Raw genomic sequence first — 13655 nt, 5'->3', positions numbered from 1 at the left:
TCTGGGCCTTTCCAGTAATAATTTTCATGTGTTTTAGGTGCAGGTAGTTAAAAAATATCTGTGTCTTATAGATAAACCTATACAGCTAATGTACTTGTACTTTAAGATGTAGTTGCAGACTAAAATTTTGAACCCTACTCACCCCATATTTTTGTGTAATTCTACATTCCCCCCCTCAATCATTCATTGACCTAAAATCGGATACTGTTCCCTTTGTTGTTGAGGCTCGAAACATGCTGATTTAGGTCACATTGCAGCCACCAACTATAAAGAGGAGCACAGTAGAATTTCACTGTAAAGGCTAACTGGCATATTTGTGACATCTTCCTACAACATCGTTGAAGCCGAAATGTAAGGCTTTCTCCTCTTCCCAAAAGAGCCATTGTTTCTCTCTCTCTTCACAAAATTGTTACCCCAAGAGATGAGGAGAATAAGTTATCCCCCATTCAATTTCCCACATGATAAGTTGTACTCTTTGTTGCACAGTTCACTTTGTTCTGAAGTGAAAGGGATCTTGACTTCATGTGGCCTCTGAAAAACTGTTGCTGGAATCCTTGTTATAGCAATAATGCACATGAGTATACACCATTCATATACAGTCGATAGAGAAACATTTGCTTTTAATGGCCTAGCATTAGGATTTGTGACAGTATATACAGACCAATTTGTCTAGATTTGTGTGGGGTGATAAAGTCTTAGTGAGTGCACTCATTTTTCTTTGAATAAGAGTTGTTACTAAATTTAATATGTGTGACTATGCAGTTTTGTAAGCTTGACTAATCAGTTGTTCTGTCCCTTGCAGTTGGACCAGCTGGTGGTGGATGCTGCCAAAGAGAAGCGAGACATGGAGCAGAAACATTCTACCATCCAACAAAAGGTACACACACAGACACACACACACACAATGGCCCAATTTTTAATGCATAATTGTAAATGCACATTTACAAGACACTTCAAGACACACAATTTAAATTTTAGCACTTTGTACAAGAGTCCAGCACATAAAGAAAGATTCAGAGTGTGCTCAACATGGCCCAGCTTCTCTGAGCCTCAGCTTCTCTTGTGTGTATCCTCCTGCCTTTCATATTGCACTCAGGTCTCTGTCCATTGAGAGTAAACCCTAAGGCAAGGCAGCTTTATTTATGTTTTGGTCATTGATTTGATATGACATGACTAAGCACTCTACTGGGATCTTTAACCAGACTGACTGGCCCCACAGCCAAAAGATCTCATCCCCCTTACTGCTCCATGCTAGAGTATTACAACATTTTACCTGACAAGAGCATGGAAGTATTCAAGTCCTCGTTTAATGGTGATAAAATTCTTATAAATAGTTTCCTTTCTAATCAAAATTACGAGGGCTCTTGTGATGAAGAGGTTAATATGCTGAAGCTATTGATTTCCCCCATTTATTGTACACTTTATTTGTTGTAACAATGACATAACATTTGTCATTTGTTTGAATGGAAGAAGTATCCTGCCCTCAGGTGTCATGTGATGAGCTCAGTCACACATGCCCATTTATTATTGACAGCTGACAGAAACCCTCTTTTAAACTAACAAGATTTGGTTTCAGCATGATCCCCATCTACCACCCCTCCAAGCATGATATTCCTAACAACTCACACTTTTTAATAAATCCCATATTAATAACATGTTATGGTTATTTACAATCAGGGGCAGCTTTTTGAAAATAATAATTGATAAGAAAAATCGGATTTTTTTTATATTATAATAGTGATAGTAGATCATCATAATAATTTTTATCATACAACATCATTACTGCCAGGCAACATGTGTTAGTTCTTTACTCAGCTGGTCTCTGCTGATCTTCAATGTCTGTGTTGTCAGTGAAGATTGTTTCTTTCTCGTTTACTAATTTTTTTGTACCTGCATTTTTCCCTTTTAATATTTTTCTTTCTCTGCTGTCTTTCTTGTTCAGGGATGGTATCGGTACACTCTCTCTCATCCTCTTCTCGCTCAAATAATTTTATATTATTTTATTCTGTCCTCTACTGCACCCTCTCATCTAGCTGTTAGCTCACATACTTTCTTTCTGCTCTCTTCCTCCCCTCTTTTCTTCTGCTGCTCATTACAGGCTGCTCTGCAGGTAAGCTGTTACTCTTCCTCTTTCCTCCACTCACTGTCACTTTTGTGTTACACCTGCAAGGTTGAATAGATACTGTACTCTGTTTTATGCTCAAACTTTTCTTTTCCAACCCTTTTCCAACCATTCGTTGGAAGTGGACTGAATTTGTTTTTCATAAAACTTACCTGACAACATGCCTGATATAATGCTATTTAACACGTCATTTAACACACATCCTTTTGTACTTGTGTATGCTTTAGTCCAAGTGAACTTTGATAATGTTACACCTTCCCACAAGGGACTTTTCACGCTGCCCTGTCCTGATGGCACTTGTTTTGAGATAGGTATAGAAGTATATTTACTATTTACTTGGTTGGTCGTGTTATTAATAGACATTTATTTATATGATAGACATTTTGGGCTGCCCATGGATAAGTGGAAAGGGAACCGGGCTTGTAACCGGAGGGTTGCCGCTCAGTTTGGCTGCCCACTGCTCCTAATTCTGGGATGGGTTAAATGCAGAGAAGAATTTCCGTAAGGGGATTAATGTATGTTTCTTTCTTTCTCTTTCTTTTATTGACCTTGGTAAGGCGACATTTACTGTCGAGATGATTCAATAACACACAACAGTGGTTTAATTCTGCTATATAACCTGTGCTATACAGTCATCTTTTACTTGTCATTTTACCGGTGTTGCAGGCTAAAGTGCAAACTCTATTTTAATATAAATATTATGCTCTTTAACGCCAGCATTTTGAAATAGGACCTACAGTTCAATTATATGAATTCATCAAATTCAGTATCGACCAATGTAATATGCACTGGTATAATGGTGATGAGGTTATTGACTTGTGGTGGTGTCTTCTTCTCTTGCTAGTGTGTGACCATTTCTTTTAGTCCTCAGCCTTAGACAGAATTGCTGACCTGTCATTAGTCAGTGAAAACTTCCTTCAAGGCTCATTTTATTTATGCGTCTTTCCTATACATACTGTCCACTTGTGTTTGCACATAAAACCCTCTCATTATCTTTGTATCGATGAAACCTGCCATCCTCATGGGGATTGAAAGGGGTCCTGACTCCTGAGGTTGTGTTTAGTATGCCTGTCTGCCGTGTGCATAATTGAACACAAGCACTGTGAGTAGAGGGTATAACGCTTCCACAGTGGTACTACAGGAGAGAGCGAGTTGTGCTGCTTAGCTGAAGATATTTCTGTCTTAACTCATGAAAAACAAACACGAGCCACAGCTCCAGTTTAAAAATATAATGTGATGGTTTTCCTGTAAAAAAGAAAGCTTCATTCCTTTAATACATTGACTTGTTTTGTTTACACATTTGATGTCCCATGTGAAGATAAGAGAGTGAGGGTAAAAAGCTGTTTGATGTCTGAGCTCCTCTGCTCAATCCACTAGATTATTCTAACTCAACCCTAACCCTAACTCAGCACATGCACACACAGTTGAGGTGATCTTATTATAGTGGCCTTTGGAGGAGGAGCATTGAAACCTGTGACGAGAGTTGTGAGTGGCACGTACAGAGCCACAGTAGAGAGTGAGGTGAGAGACGAGTCGCGTTGCTTTTTGTGCCAGACTTTCATTGAGATGCTACTATGGTAAACATTGAGATCACAAAGATTCAGTCGCATACAGAATGAAGATTTTCAGCCGTTTCCACTATGTTTGGTATCTGGTGAGTGTGACTAAGAGGGATGAAGTAAGACTATTTGTGTTGGCTTTGCTTTTTGTAGTAACTGTCGGTTTATGTTTGTGTGGATGTGACTCCTGTGTGTATACCATTTAAAAAAATATCACTGATTACCCTGTTAGCGTAAAGAAATACACATTTCTTTTCTCTGTGTAATGTTTTAGGAGGTGACTGAGCTCGACTCTTTACCAGACTGCCGCAACTTTTGTGCTTGGAGGTCAACCTCCGTACGTAGAGTCACTGCATCAATTTCCATCTGACTTCCGTTTTGTAACCCTACCTGTCCCCGTCTTCATGTCCTCTTCTGTCCTGTCCTGTCCTTTCCAAGCAAAGAGACTGCATTGCGGTGTTTGAGTTCTTTGCACCATCAGCTGTATGTTGCACATGCATTTGTTTTTCTTGATGTGTGTTGATCATGCAGCATGCATTATTTTGATAACTCATTGTTGGTGCCCTGTTATAGTCAACTCAGGTTGTTGGTTTGATGTTAGTGAGTGGTTTCCTGGCAGCTGAACCAGAAAGATTTTTACATCACAGCTACGTCACACTACAATATGTGTTTCATTCTTTGGTCCTGGTCTTAGTAGGGATTGTCACATAGTGCTTGTGTGTGTTCATGTGTGAGTCAGTGGGCACATGGTTCAAAGTGTTCAGTGTCATTAGTTCCCTTTCCCAGGCTCATTCTAAGGTCAGTTATATTTATGTCCCACTTCTAGCAAAAGGTGATTGGTTGAATTCTGCATTAGTTGGCTTTACATTTCCTCACTCTGAAGCTTAATAGAGATGTACTTTGTTCCCCATTTGCACCCAAAATAACCTCTTGTTCCAGTGTATGTCATGCAGGAACATCATACTATGATATCACAGGACAGAGGGTTTAACATGAGCTATTGCTCAGGTTACATCCAAAGATCTAAGCGATGAAAAGGACCATGCAAACAGACATTCATGCTGCACAGCACCTTTTTGTGTCCAAATAAGAGATGTAATTGTAGGTTCAACAAATTTATATGAGGCATTAAACATCATTACCCATTAGAGGTAAATACAAACTATACTGAAGGCACAAGCACACAGTGATCACAAGCCTACACTGTAGAGCATTAATGTACAGTTAAGAATAGTAGCCACTCTAATTTAGAGTTGAGAAATCTGAATTTATTTTGTCACATCACACATAGAACAATCAAGAACAAAAATGTGCAGGATTGATTTCAAGAAGTAAACAGGAGACCGCAGTTCCTGCTGAAAAACTGAGGTTATTTTCACTCAAGCCCACTGGATTATCAAGGTTATTGTAGTGTACTTGCTCAGTCTGTCAGAGTAGTATTTGTAGTCTTGTCTTTTTTTAATCTGTAAATCATTGGTTGCTGTATGCTTTGATTTTCCCAATGTAATATCGAACAACTTACAGATAGTCAGTAAAACTGAGTTTGACAGGCTGATGAAAGTCGAGCCTTTGGTTTGGTTTGTTTTGATCAAATGTTTTTACAAATAATAAAGCACTGCACATTTTCCATTATAAACTATTCTCATTGATTTCATTTGAAGGTCAAGATGAATTGAGCATGAGTCAGCAAGTCATTTAAAGCCTAGATATCGAGATGATGACACTACATGTAAACTGACTCGACAAAGACACACAGGTTTGTGCAGCCATTCCTCTAAGGACACTAGGTTCTGTCTCATTGGGACCAGGTTTTGGTCTGACCTGACCTGCATAAACAGTGTTTATGCCAGAAAAGATCTTAAAGAGATGATAACAAATACAATTACACATACCAGGGTGTTCGAGTGCCACTTGAAACTGAGGAAGCTGAGAGGGTGTTCGGAAAGTGTGGCAGCAGCTCAGGTAGTTAAAGATAGCCCGGTCATAGGGACAGGCCCATGACAGAGCAGCAGACTGAGTTACAGCAGAAGCAGAGTCAGAGAGGAAAAGGGATGCATGACAGGTAAGCTAGGTCATTCTTCTCAGAGGACAATAACTGTTTCACTAACCACCTAGCTGAATACCTAGAGTATTGGGGGAAGTACAGTGGTTAATGTGTGTTACACTTTAACCACTTATTATCTTTATTGTTTTTTTTTTGTTTTTTAATAAAACGGATGCTGTACGTATTTGTTTTTACTATGGAATTTATTTTGTTATCATTTCACTTAAAGCCATATTGACAAATCTAAAAGAAGTTATGAGATAGCTCCACACGAGAGGACTTCCAGTGTTCTGTTAGATTTCTATTAAATGGGCAATGCATTGGTTGCAATAGTTTCTTTAAAAGCATAAGGCAATTGTTTCTGCGTTTTCTGGTTTGCAGTGTGAAACTTTTTTCTGGTCAGTGTGATCAGTGGTTTTCTACAAGACTTTGGGAAAAGAGTCAAACTACACCCAAAAGAAAATCACCAGTACCAATACATTCTTGAGATAATGTGGGAAAATGATTCTAACACAATATTTGTTTGCTTTCTTTTCCTCCCTTCCATCTGTTTTTTTTTCAGGATTTCTCAAATGATGACTCCAAGCTGGAGTACAATGTGGATGCAGACAACGGCATTGCTATGGAGGGTTATCTGTTTAAGAGGGCCAGCAATGCCTTCAAGACATGGAATAGGTATAGGTTTTGTGAATTCATTAAATGATAAAGATCAACTGATTGTGGATTTATGAGGGCAACCAATGCCTCAGCAAGTGCCCATGCTTTGATCAGGATTTTTTTTTATATCATGGCCACAAGAACATAATTGTATGAGACGGAAGAGGTTATATTTAAATGGCTACATTGATTTAACATTTTAATACAGTTCCTGGGAGTCATACCACCCTGCCACTTTTGTCTTATCAGGTTTTAGACCTTAAATGATACCTATGTTCATGCATACATGCTCTTCCTTTCCCAATGCTATGTCAAAGAAATTGTGGCCTAAGGCACTGTTTTTTCTGTAAAAATGCACATATAGTTTTTTTTACAATATACCAGTTTAGTTTTATATACACTGTTCTGACTTGAGCTGAAACACAGTCCCTCTCGAATCAGTTGACCTGTTCATCAGCTTTGTCTCTGATTGTATGTCATGCAGACTGCCATCACCAACAACTGCTTGTGGCATTGTTTTTATTTTTCTAAATAAACTTATGATCTGCTTTCAGGCGTTGGTTTTCCATCCAAAACAACCAGCTAGTTTACCAGAAGAAATTTAAGGTATGTCAAGTGACTCCCTGAACCATCATCAAATATGCATGTAATGAACTTAAGAGCTCAAATACCATTCCAGGGTTTTTTTAATAGGCTGCTGGCAGACAATTGTAGACAGACCACAGCTGTATGTGAAGATGTTAAGATATTCAAATTAATTTCCACTGTATTACATTTGTTTGCATTGTTTTGTTACCTATACCAAATATTATTTTTGCTGCTTGATAACAGCAGATAGACAATAACAGCTTGTGGGCAAAGGGGCAGTCCATGACCTACTGGAAAGTGAACTTGGCTTGGAAATGGAGGGTTGCTTGTTCAAATCCTGATGGATCAAGGGCTGGGCTGCCCACTGCTTCCAAATTCTACAAAGGTTCTTAGTAGAGAATGGGTTGAATTAAGAGAGGGATTTCCCTATGTGAATTAATAAATAATAAAAATGTATTTCAAGACAAACATTTAATTGTTTGTGTATTAGCATGGATGTGTTTGAATTGAGAGAAATAGATACTGTGACAAAACAAGCTGCATGTTATTAGGAACATTGGTGTTTGTGCATTGTGTTTAACTGTTGCTTTGCTATCCCCTCAGGACAACCCCACAGTGGTGGTAGAGGATCTGAGACTATGTACAGTCAAACACTGTGAAGACATAGAGCGTCGCTTCTGTTTTGAAGTGGTGTCACCCACCAAGTAAGTTTGAGTCATTGAAATGTCCCAAGCACAGAGTTTATCTTTAAAAAGATGATTGCGTATCTGCTTTCGACCACATGTGCATGCTCACATCCATTAGATGTAGCAGTGTTCTGATGTCTCCGTGTCCCAACAGGAGCTGTATGATGCAGGCAGACTCAGAGAAGCTGCGTCAGGCCTGGATCAAAGCCGTCCAGAACAGCATCGCATCTGCCTTCCGAGATAAGGGAGAAGATGGCGAGGTAAAAACCAAACAGGCCTTTTAGATGTTTGCAAATTATTAATTTAAACAAAGAAATGCAGATGCATATTACCATATAAAACCCCAGTGAAGTGTTGCACAGTACATCAAAACAACAATAAATAATATGCAGAAGATCACTTTAGACAGTTTAGAATACGCAGGAGTTCAGGGATTGTCAGACCAGGAAGACTAGTTTGTAAAATGTGTTTTTAGAAGGTTTTCGAAGGTATGTACCAATTCTGCAGCTCTGACATAAGAGTGCAGGAGATATTCCGTAGTAACAGACCTTTAGATTTTAGGTGAGTATGGGGAACAGGGAGGAGGCCCGAGGTTGGAAGAGTTATGATATGTAGGTTTTGGCAAGACCATGGTTGGCTTTGTACATTAAGAGTCACATTTTGATGTCCATTCTAAATTTAATGGGGGGTCAGTGGAGGGATGTGAGAATGTGAGTTATATGAGAGCCAGGCTGCTGCTGCTGCATTCTGTATGATTTAAAGAGCAGCATTGAGAAGCATAGTAAATGCGTATAAAATCTGAAACAGTAGTGTTCCACACAAGACAAGCTCAGGTCGAACAAAAATTGAAGGCATTTCAAAATGAAAAGTGCACTTTTCTGAGAACATAAATAATAATCTTCTATTATTATTATAATAATAATAATAATAATAATAACAATAATAATATAATACATTTTCTTTGGATCATTGCTCATATATTGGGTTTTTTTCTGGCTTGGTAGAAGCTGGACAGGAAGTCGTCCACATCGACAGGGAGTCTGGACTCAGGTGGAGAGCCAAAGGAGAAGTCACTGAAAGGAGAGAGTGCCCTGCAGAAGGTCCTGGCCATCCCGGGTAACACCTGCTGCTGTGACTGTGGCCAGCCTGACCCTCGCTGGGCTAGCATCAATCTGGGCATCACCCTCTGTATACAGTGCTCCGGCATCCACAGGTAATGTGTAACTGTGTTTTTGGATGGCATGTTATTTGCCTTTTTTTAAATTAAACTTTTATTTCACTCATTCTTAAATCAGATTGAGATTAACACCATTTGTGAATCCGATCAAATACAGGGTCAGATCAGCAGAGTGGTGGTCAAAACATGGGGTCCAATAATAATGAGTCACCGATCATGTAGATCAATTTGATTAAAATATTTAATTAGTAGATGGGTCAGTAGTCCAGATCAGAACCCATGTTTACAATATAAAGCACTAACTTCCTCTCTAATCACAATATGATTTTAACCAGTGTGGTAATATATAATATAATATCATAAAATATATATAATTACTCAATATGTTTAATCTCTAAATCCCAATTTCTTTCTCCCTTATTTTTTTAATTTTTGCAATTTACACTTTCAGTTATCTATCTACTGTAACAACTATATCTTGTATCTACAGGATTGTTGTCATTATTTGTGATAAAACCTGTAAATAGACCCCCATATTATGGCTGTGGCTTTTATGAAAATGATTGACACGACACTGACAATGTTAAAGAATTCTTTGTGAGGGGTTTTGCCTGTGTCACTTTCAGGAGTCTCGGGGTGCATTTCTCTAAGGTTCGGTCTCTGACTTTGGATACATGGGAACCAGAACTACTAAAGGTTAGCACTGAAAACGATGTACCTCAATTGTACTGTTTAAGTCTTTCTTTTAGGAAGAGCTATCTTACTCAATAAATATTTTTATTCCACATATTTTGATTCTGTTTACCGATATTCTGAACAATCTCTGTGTGATCATGATTATCCAGTTGTTAACCAATTATCACCTTGTTTTTATTCTCCACAGTTAATGTGTGAATTGGGGAATGGAGTGATCAACCAGATCTATGAGGCTCGACGAGAGGAGCTAGGAGCCAGAAAACCACAGCCAGCAGACCCGAGGTACTGTGACTCAGTAGTCATCTTCTCTTGATTAAGTTCTCACTGGATGTGCTCCTTCAGAGCATTTTTGATTCTTCGTGTTGTTAAGTAGTTGATACTAAAAGTTACTAAAACAAATTCTAGAGTAGATATTAAATATTTACCAGTGGAAAACCAAAGTGCGGCTTAAATTTCTCACCTTACTCACAAACGAACTACACTTGTGGTTTCTGATAGACATGAGATGGAGGCCTACATCAAAGCCAAATACGTGGATCGCCGGTTTGTGCGTCGGCCGTCAGACGAGGAGCTTCGCAACAAAGTGGTTTCTCTGAGCAAACAAGAGAAGAGGCTGAGCAGCAGCTCTGATCATCTGCCCCCAAGGCCGCCTCCACCTACACCCAAACTCCGACCTGGTTCAAATAGCTCAGGACAGACAGGTCAGTAGTAGCACACACAATAACCTTTCCCTCGTCTCTGAATAACAATCAGATTTTACCTACCGAAAATACATGCTTCTTAAGACACAAAATGACACTGCAACAAGAAGGCACAGCCATTGTCATCTTCTCTATTGTATGCACCTAATGTGATTTTCTTTGCAATTAAGGGTTAGGGTAAGTGCCCACCCATCAGCATACTGTATGTTCTTTGTGAACAGCATTATGTCAAAGCCTTCTTTGCCTCCCATTGCTTCTCGTAGTCTGTCTTTTCCAGTGTCAGCTGAGCTGTTAGTTAAATGATCTGTGCTTTCACCCTGCTCTCTTCTTTCTCCTCTCTCACACCCTCCTCTTTCTTTCCTCTCCTGGCTGTTCTGTGCTTCCGGACTAACCCCTGCTTTCACCGCCTCCCCCAAAACCCCTCCAACCTCACTTTGACACACAATTTACACACCTTACCCTCCAATATCCAACCTCCCATCTATGCGTAGCTGTGGCCAGTGGCTTGGAGGCCCGCCGCGACTCTCTCTTCTGTGCTGACGAGCTTGACTCACTCTTCTCCTACTTTGACAACTCCTCCAAGCTCAGGAGCAGTAAGTACTAAATGCTCAGAGTTTCGCTTGCTTCTCCACTCCCTCTGTCCATTCCTCCTCTTGCTTTTTGGGGCTCTGGAATAATTGTCCTCCATCTTTTCCTTATTTCCTTCCTAATGGGCCATCCCATCATATTTAGAGCATTGCAGAGCATACCATGTTTTGTTTTTTCCTGGGGGATAGGGAGTGTTTCTCTCACACGTGGTTTTAATCATCAGTGTCTGGTGTTTGCATTTGTCTGTCCTATTTGTTTTTTGGTATTTAAATCAACTGCAACGTAAGGTGATGGTGATGATCTGTCTTTTACTTCTGTTTATGTTGATTTCAGTCGGGAACTCTTGTTTTCACTTACTTTACAAAATGTTAGGACCACCAGCTCTTGATGACATTTTTGAGCAGGTGATGAGATAAAATAAATACAGTATGTGTTTTTCTTTTGATCACAAACACAATCAGCAGGAAGCTGTTCCCTTTTTTACACAGTAAAAGATGTGTTTGTAAAACTGACCCAGGCTCTTTGCTTTACAGTAAAAAGTGCAGACAGTGGTATTCAAAATAGCGCTGATGGAAGCAGGGAAATGCTGGCCACTACTCCATCCAGTAACAGCCTGGCAGATGCAGGTGAGACCAATGAACATGTGCACTCCATGTCCACTGTCAGCGAATGAAAGCGACCAAACTGAAGTCCTTTGCACAACACGGGTGTTTAATTTCAAATTTAATTTCAAACTGCAGTTGTACTGCTAGATTATCACGTGTTTACGTCCTGCCACAACTTTGTCACTATTTCTTAGATGCAGCTGAGTCTCCACCCATGCCCATGCCTGCAACACTTCCTCCTCCATCACCCTGTAAGGAGATGGTTTTCTATGAGCCCAAAGAGTACAGTCCAGGTCTGCAGCTGTACTGGGCTTCATGTGCCCGCAGTCTGCCAGACATGGCAGAGGCCCTGGCCCACGGAGCTGAGGTCAACTGGGTCAACACTGAGGACGACAAGAGGACACCGTTGATCATGGCAGTGCAGGGTGTAAGTGTGACCCCGTTTAGACCTGGTAGGAACATTCGTCCTCTTGGACAATGGCCAAGTACGACTGTTCACACTTATTATCAGATCTGGGCTTCCCCATCCAGTCATGGCTGTTTGCAAAATTCTGATTATAAAGTCTGATTATATAGATGTGTCTGCTGTTGCTCTGTGTACTTAATAATTTTGGTTTCTAGACAAAATAAGACATTTGAAAACATCATCCTTTTGAGGTTTAAAAAACACTGATCAACATTTTTCAACATTTTAAGGACTAAAGGATTATAAAATAACTGACCGATTAATCGATTATGAAAATATTAATTACTTGCAACCCCAGTCTGCTGTCCGTGTGTGAGAACGTGTGAGTGACAGAGACAGAACAAGAACAAAGAGGAGTAGAGAGGAGTAGAGTGAGTCAAAGCTCTCCTTGTCCTGAAAAACGTGTTAACCATTAGAATAAAGAAATTAAATGGCCCTCAGTGGCTACGAATAAATTAACGTATGAGCACTGATTAGGAAACTACTGGAAGTCTCTAATCTGTCCTCAGGACAGATTTTGTGACGCATTTAGGACACATTGGGACCATTCAGACCTACAGATGATCCAGTCAGTGTGCCATTTACTGGATAGTTTTCAAGACCACAAATTGAAATGACAGGAAATGTGTTCCTGTTGTTGTAGGGAATTTAATAATGCTTAGAAAATAAAAATACACACCCAGTGTGTAATTTCTACCACCAAGGGTCTCTTAATCAACACAGCAACAAAAACACGTGGTTTTATCATGTTGGTAATGAGAAGTTGTGATCCATTTGAGACAAATAACACAATAAAATAAGAATTAAATATTATTATTATTCCTTCTCTACTCTGGTGTTTCATGGGGGGTTGCTTTGAAAGTTATCACAAAGACAGTGAAGTAGATGTCATTAAAAAGCAGGCAAAGTCAAACCATCCATTGAAATACAGATTTTTATCTATTTTTATTTTAAGGTGTTGGAAAAGTTTTTGGCTAATGTAAGAACACTACCTAGCAATATATAAATATCACCTTTAGATATTTAATGGAGAAATGTTTCACATTATATCTTAAATTTAGTTGGATGACAGTCAGTACATTTTTAATTAGAATGTAAAGTCACGTCAGTGTTGTGATGAACTTTCAAAAACCTGTCTGCATAGTCAGTAATTGATGACATGAAGACCCGTGCAAACAGTGTATTTTGCTTGTGTGGACATGACAAAAAAAAATTATTAATTTATTTGTCACACAGACTTTATCCAATGTTCATGTGTACATTTATTTTCAGGGTTCACTCGTCACCTGTGAGTTTCTGCTTCAAAATGCAGCTAATGTGAACCAGCAGGACGCTCAGGGTCGAGGACCCCTCCACCACGCCACCATGCTGGGACACACAGGGTCTGTCTACACATCTACACTACTGTCGTTTCTCCACCAACCTCTCACTAAGAAGGTGTTTATTTGAAAAGCGTTAAATAACTATGATCATTTCTGATGTTTGTTTTCCAGACAAGTGTGTTTGTTCTTAAAAAGAGGAGCAAACCAAAATGCTGCAGACATCGACGAGAAAACACCATTAACTATAGCGGTGGAAGCGGCCAATGCTGACATCGTCACTTTGTAAGTGTCATTATACCTATCGTCATTGTTGTTAGTTATGATTGTCTTTATTTTATGTTTTTTTGTCTTGTGTTATAATGTTGTCTTAGCTCACACTGTTAAAATGACACCGGAAGCGTTGTTGTTTTGCTAATTTGCTCAAGTAAAGACTGACCACAGATA

General features: G+C 39.4%; 1 protein-coding gene across 4 annotated transcripts in view; it reads left to right on the top strand.

Moving 5' to 3' along the window:
- Positions 1 to 13655, top strand: part of LOC122780605 (arf-GAP with coiled-coil, ANK repeat and PH domain-containing protein 2-like) — a 41483-nt gene that overhangs the window by 22665 nt on the left and 5163 nt on the right. For 2 of the 4 annotated variants that reach the window (XM_044043678.1, XM_044043677.1), the window contains 15 exons: positions 803 to 877; positions 2099 to 2110; positions 6288 to 6400; positions 6937 to 6988; positions 7574 to 7674; positions 7811 to 7916; positions 8661 to 8869; positions 9460 to 9529; positions 9717 to 9811; positions 10028 to 10230; positions 10722 to 10823; positions 11352 to 11444; positions 11618 to 11850; positions 13162 to 13271; positions 13383 to 13493. In XM_044043678.1, coding sequence (XP_043899613.1) covers positions 803 to 877; positions 2099 to 2110; positions 6288 to 6400; positions 6937 to 6988; positions 7574 to 7674; positions 7811 to 7916; positions 8661 to 8869; positions 9460 to 9529; positions 9717 to 9811; positions 10028 to 10230; positions 10722 to 10823; positions 11352 to 11444; positions 11618 to 11850; positions 13162 to 13271; positions 13383 to 13493 — 1685 coding nt within the window. The remainder of the gene's footprint in view (positions 1 to 802; positions 878 to 2098; positions 2111 to 6287; positions 6401 to 6936; positions 6989 to 7573; positions 7675 to 7810; positions 7917 to 8660; positions 8870 to 9459; positions 9530 to 9716; positions 9812 to 10027; positions 10231 to 10721; positions 10824 to 11351; positions 11445 to 11617; positions 11851 to 13161; positions 13272 to 13382; positions 13494 to 13655) is intronic. The other 2 variants (XM_044043679.1, XM_044043680.1) reach the window with 2 other exon arrangements.

This window comes from Solea senegalensis, linkage group LG14, assembly GCF_019176455.1.
Source record: "Solea senegalensis isolate Sse05_10M linkage group LG14, IFAPA_SoseM_1, whole genome shotgun sequence".
NCBI lineage: Eukaryota > Metazoa > Chordata > Actinopteri > Pleuronectiformes > Soleidae > Solea > Solea senegalensis.
This window is presented reverse-complemented; position numbering and strand designations above follow the sequence as displayed.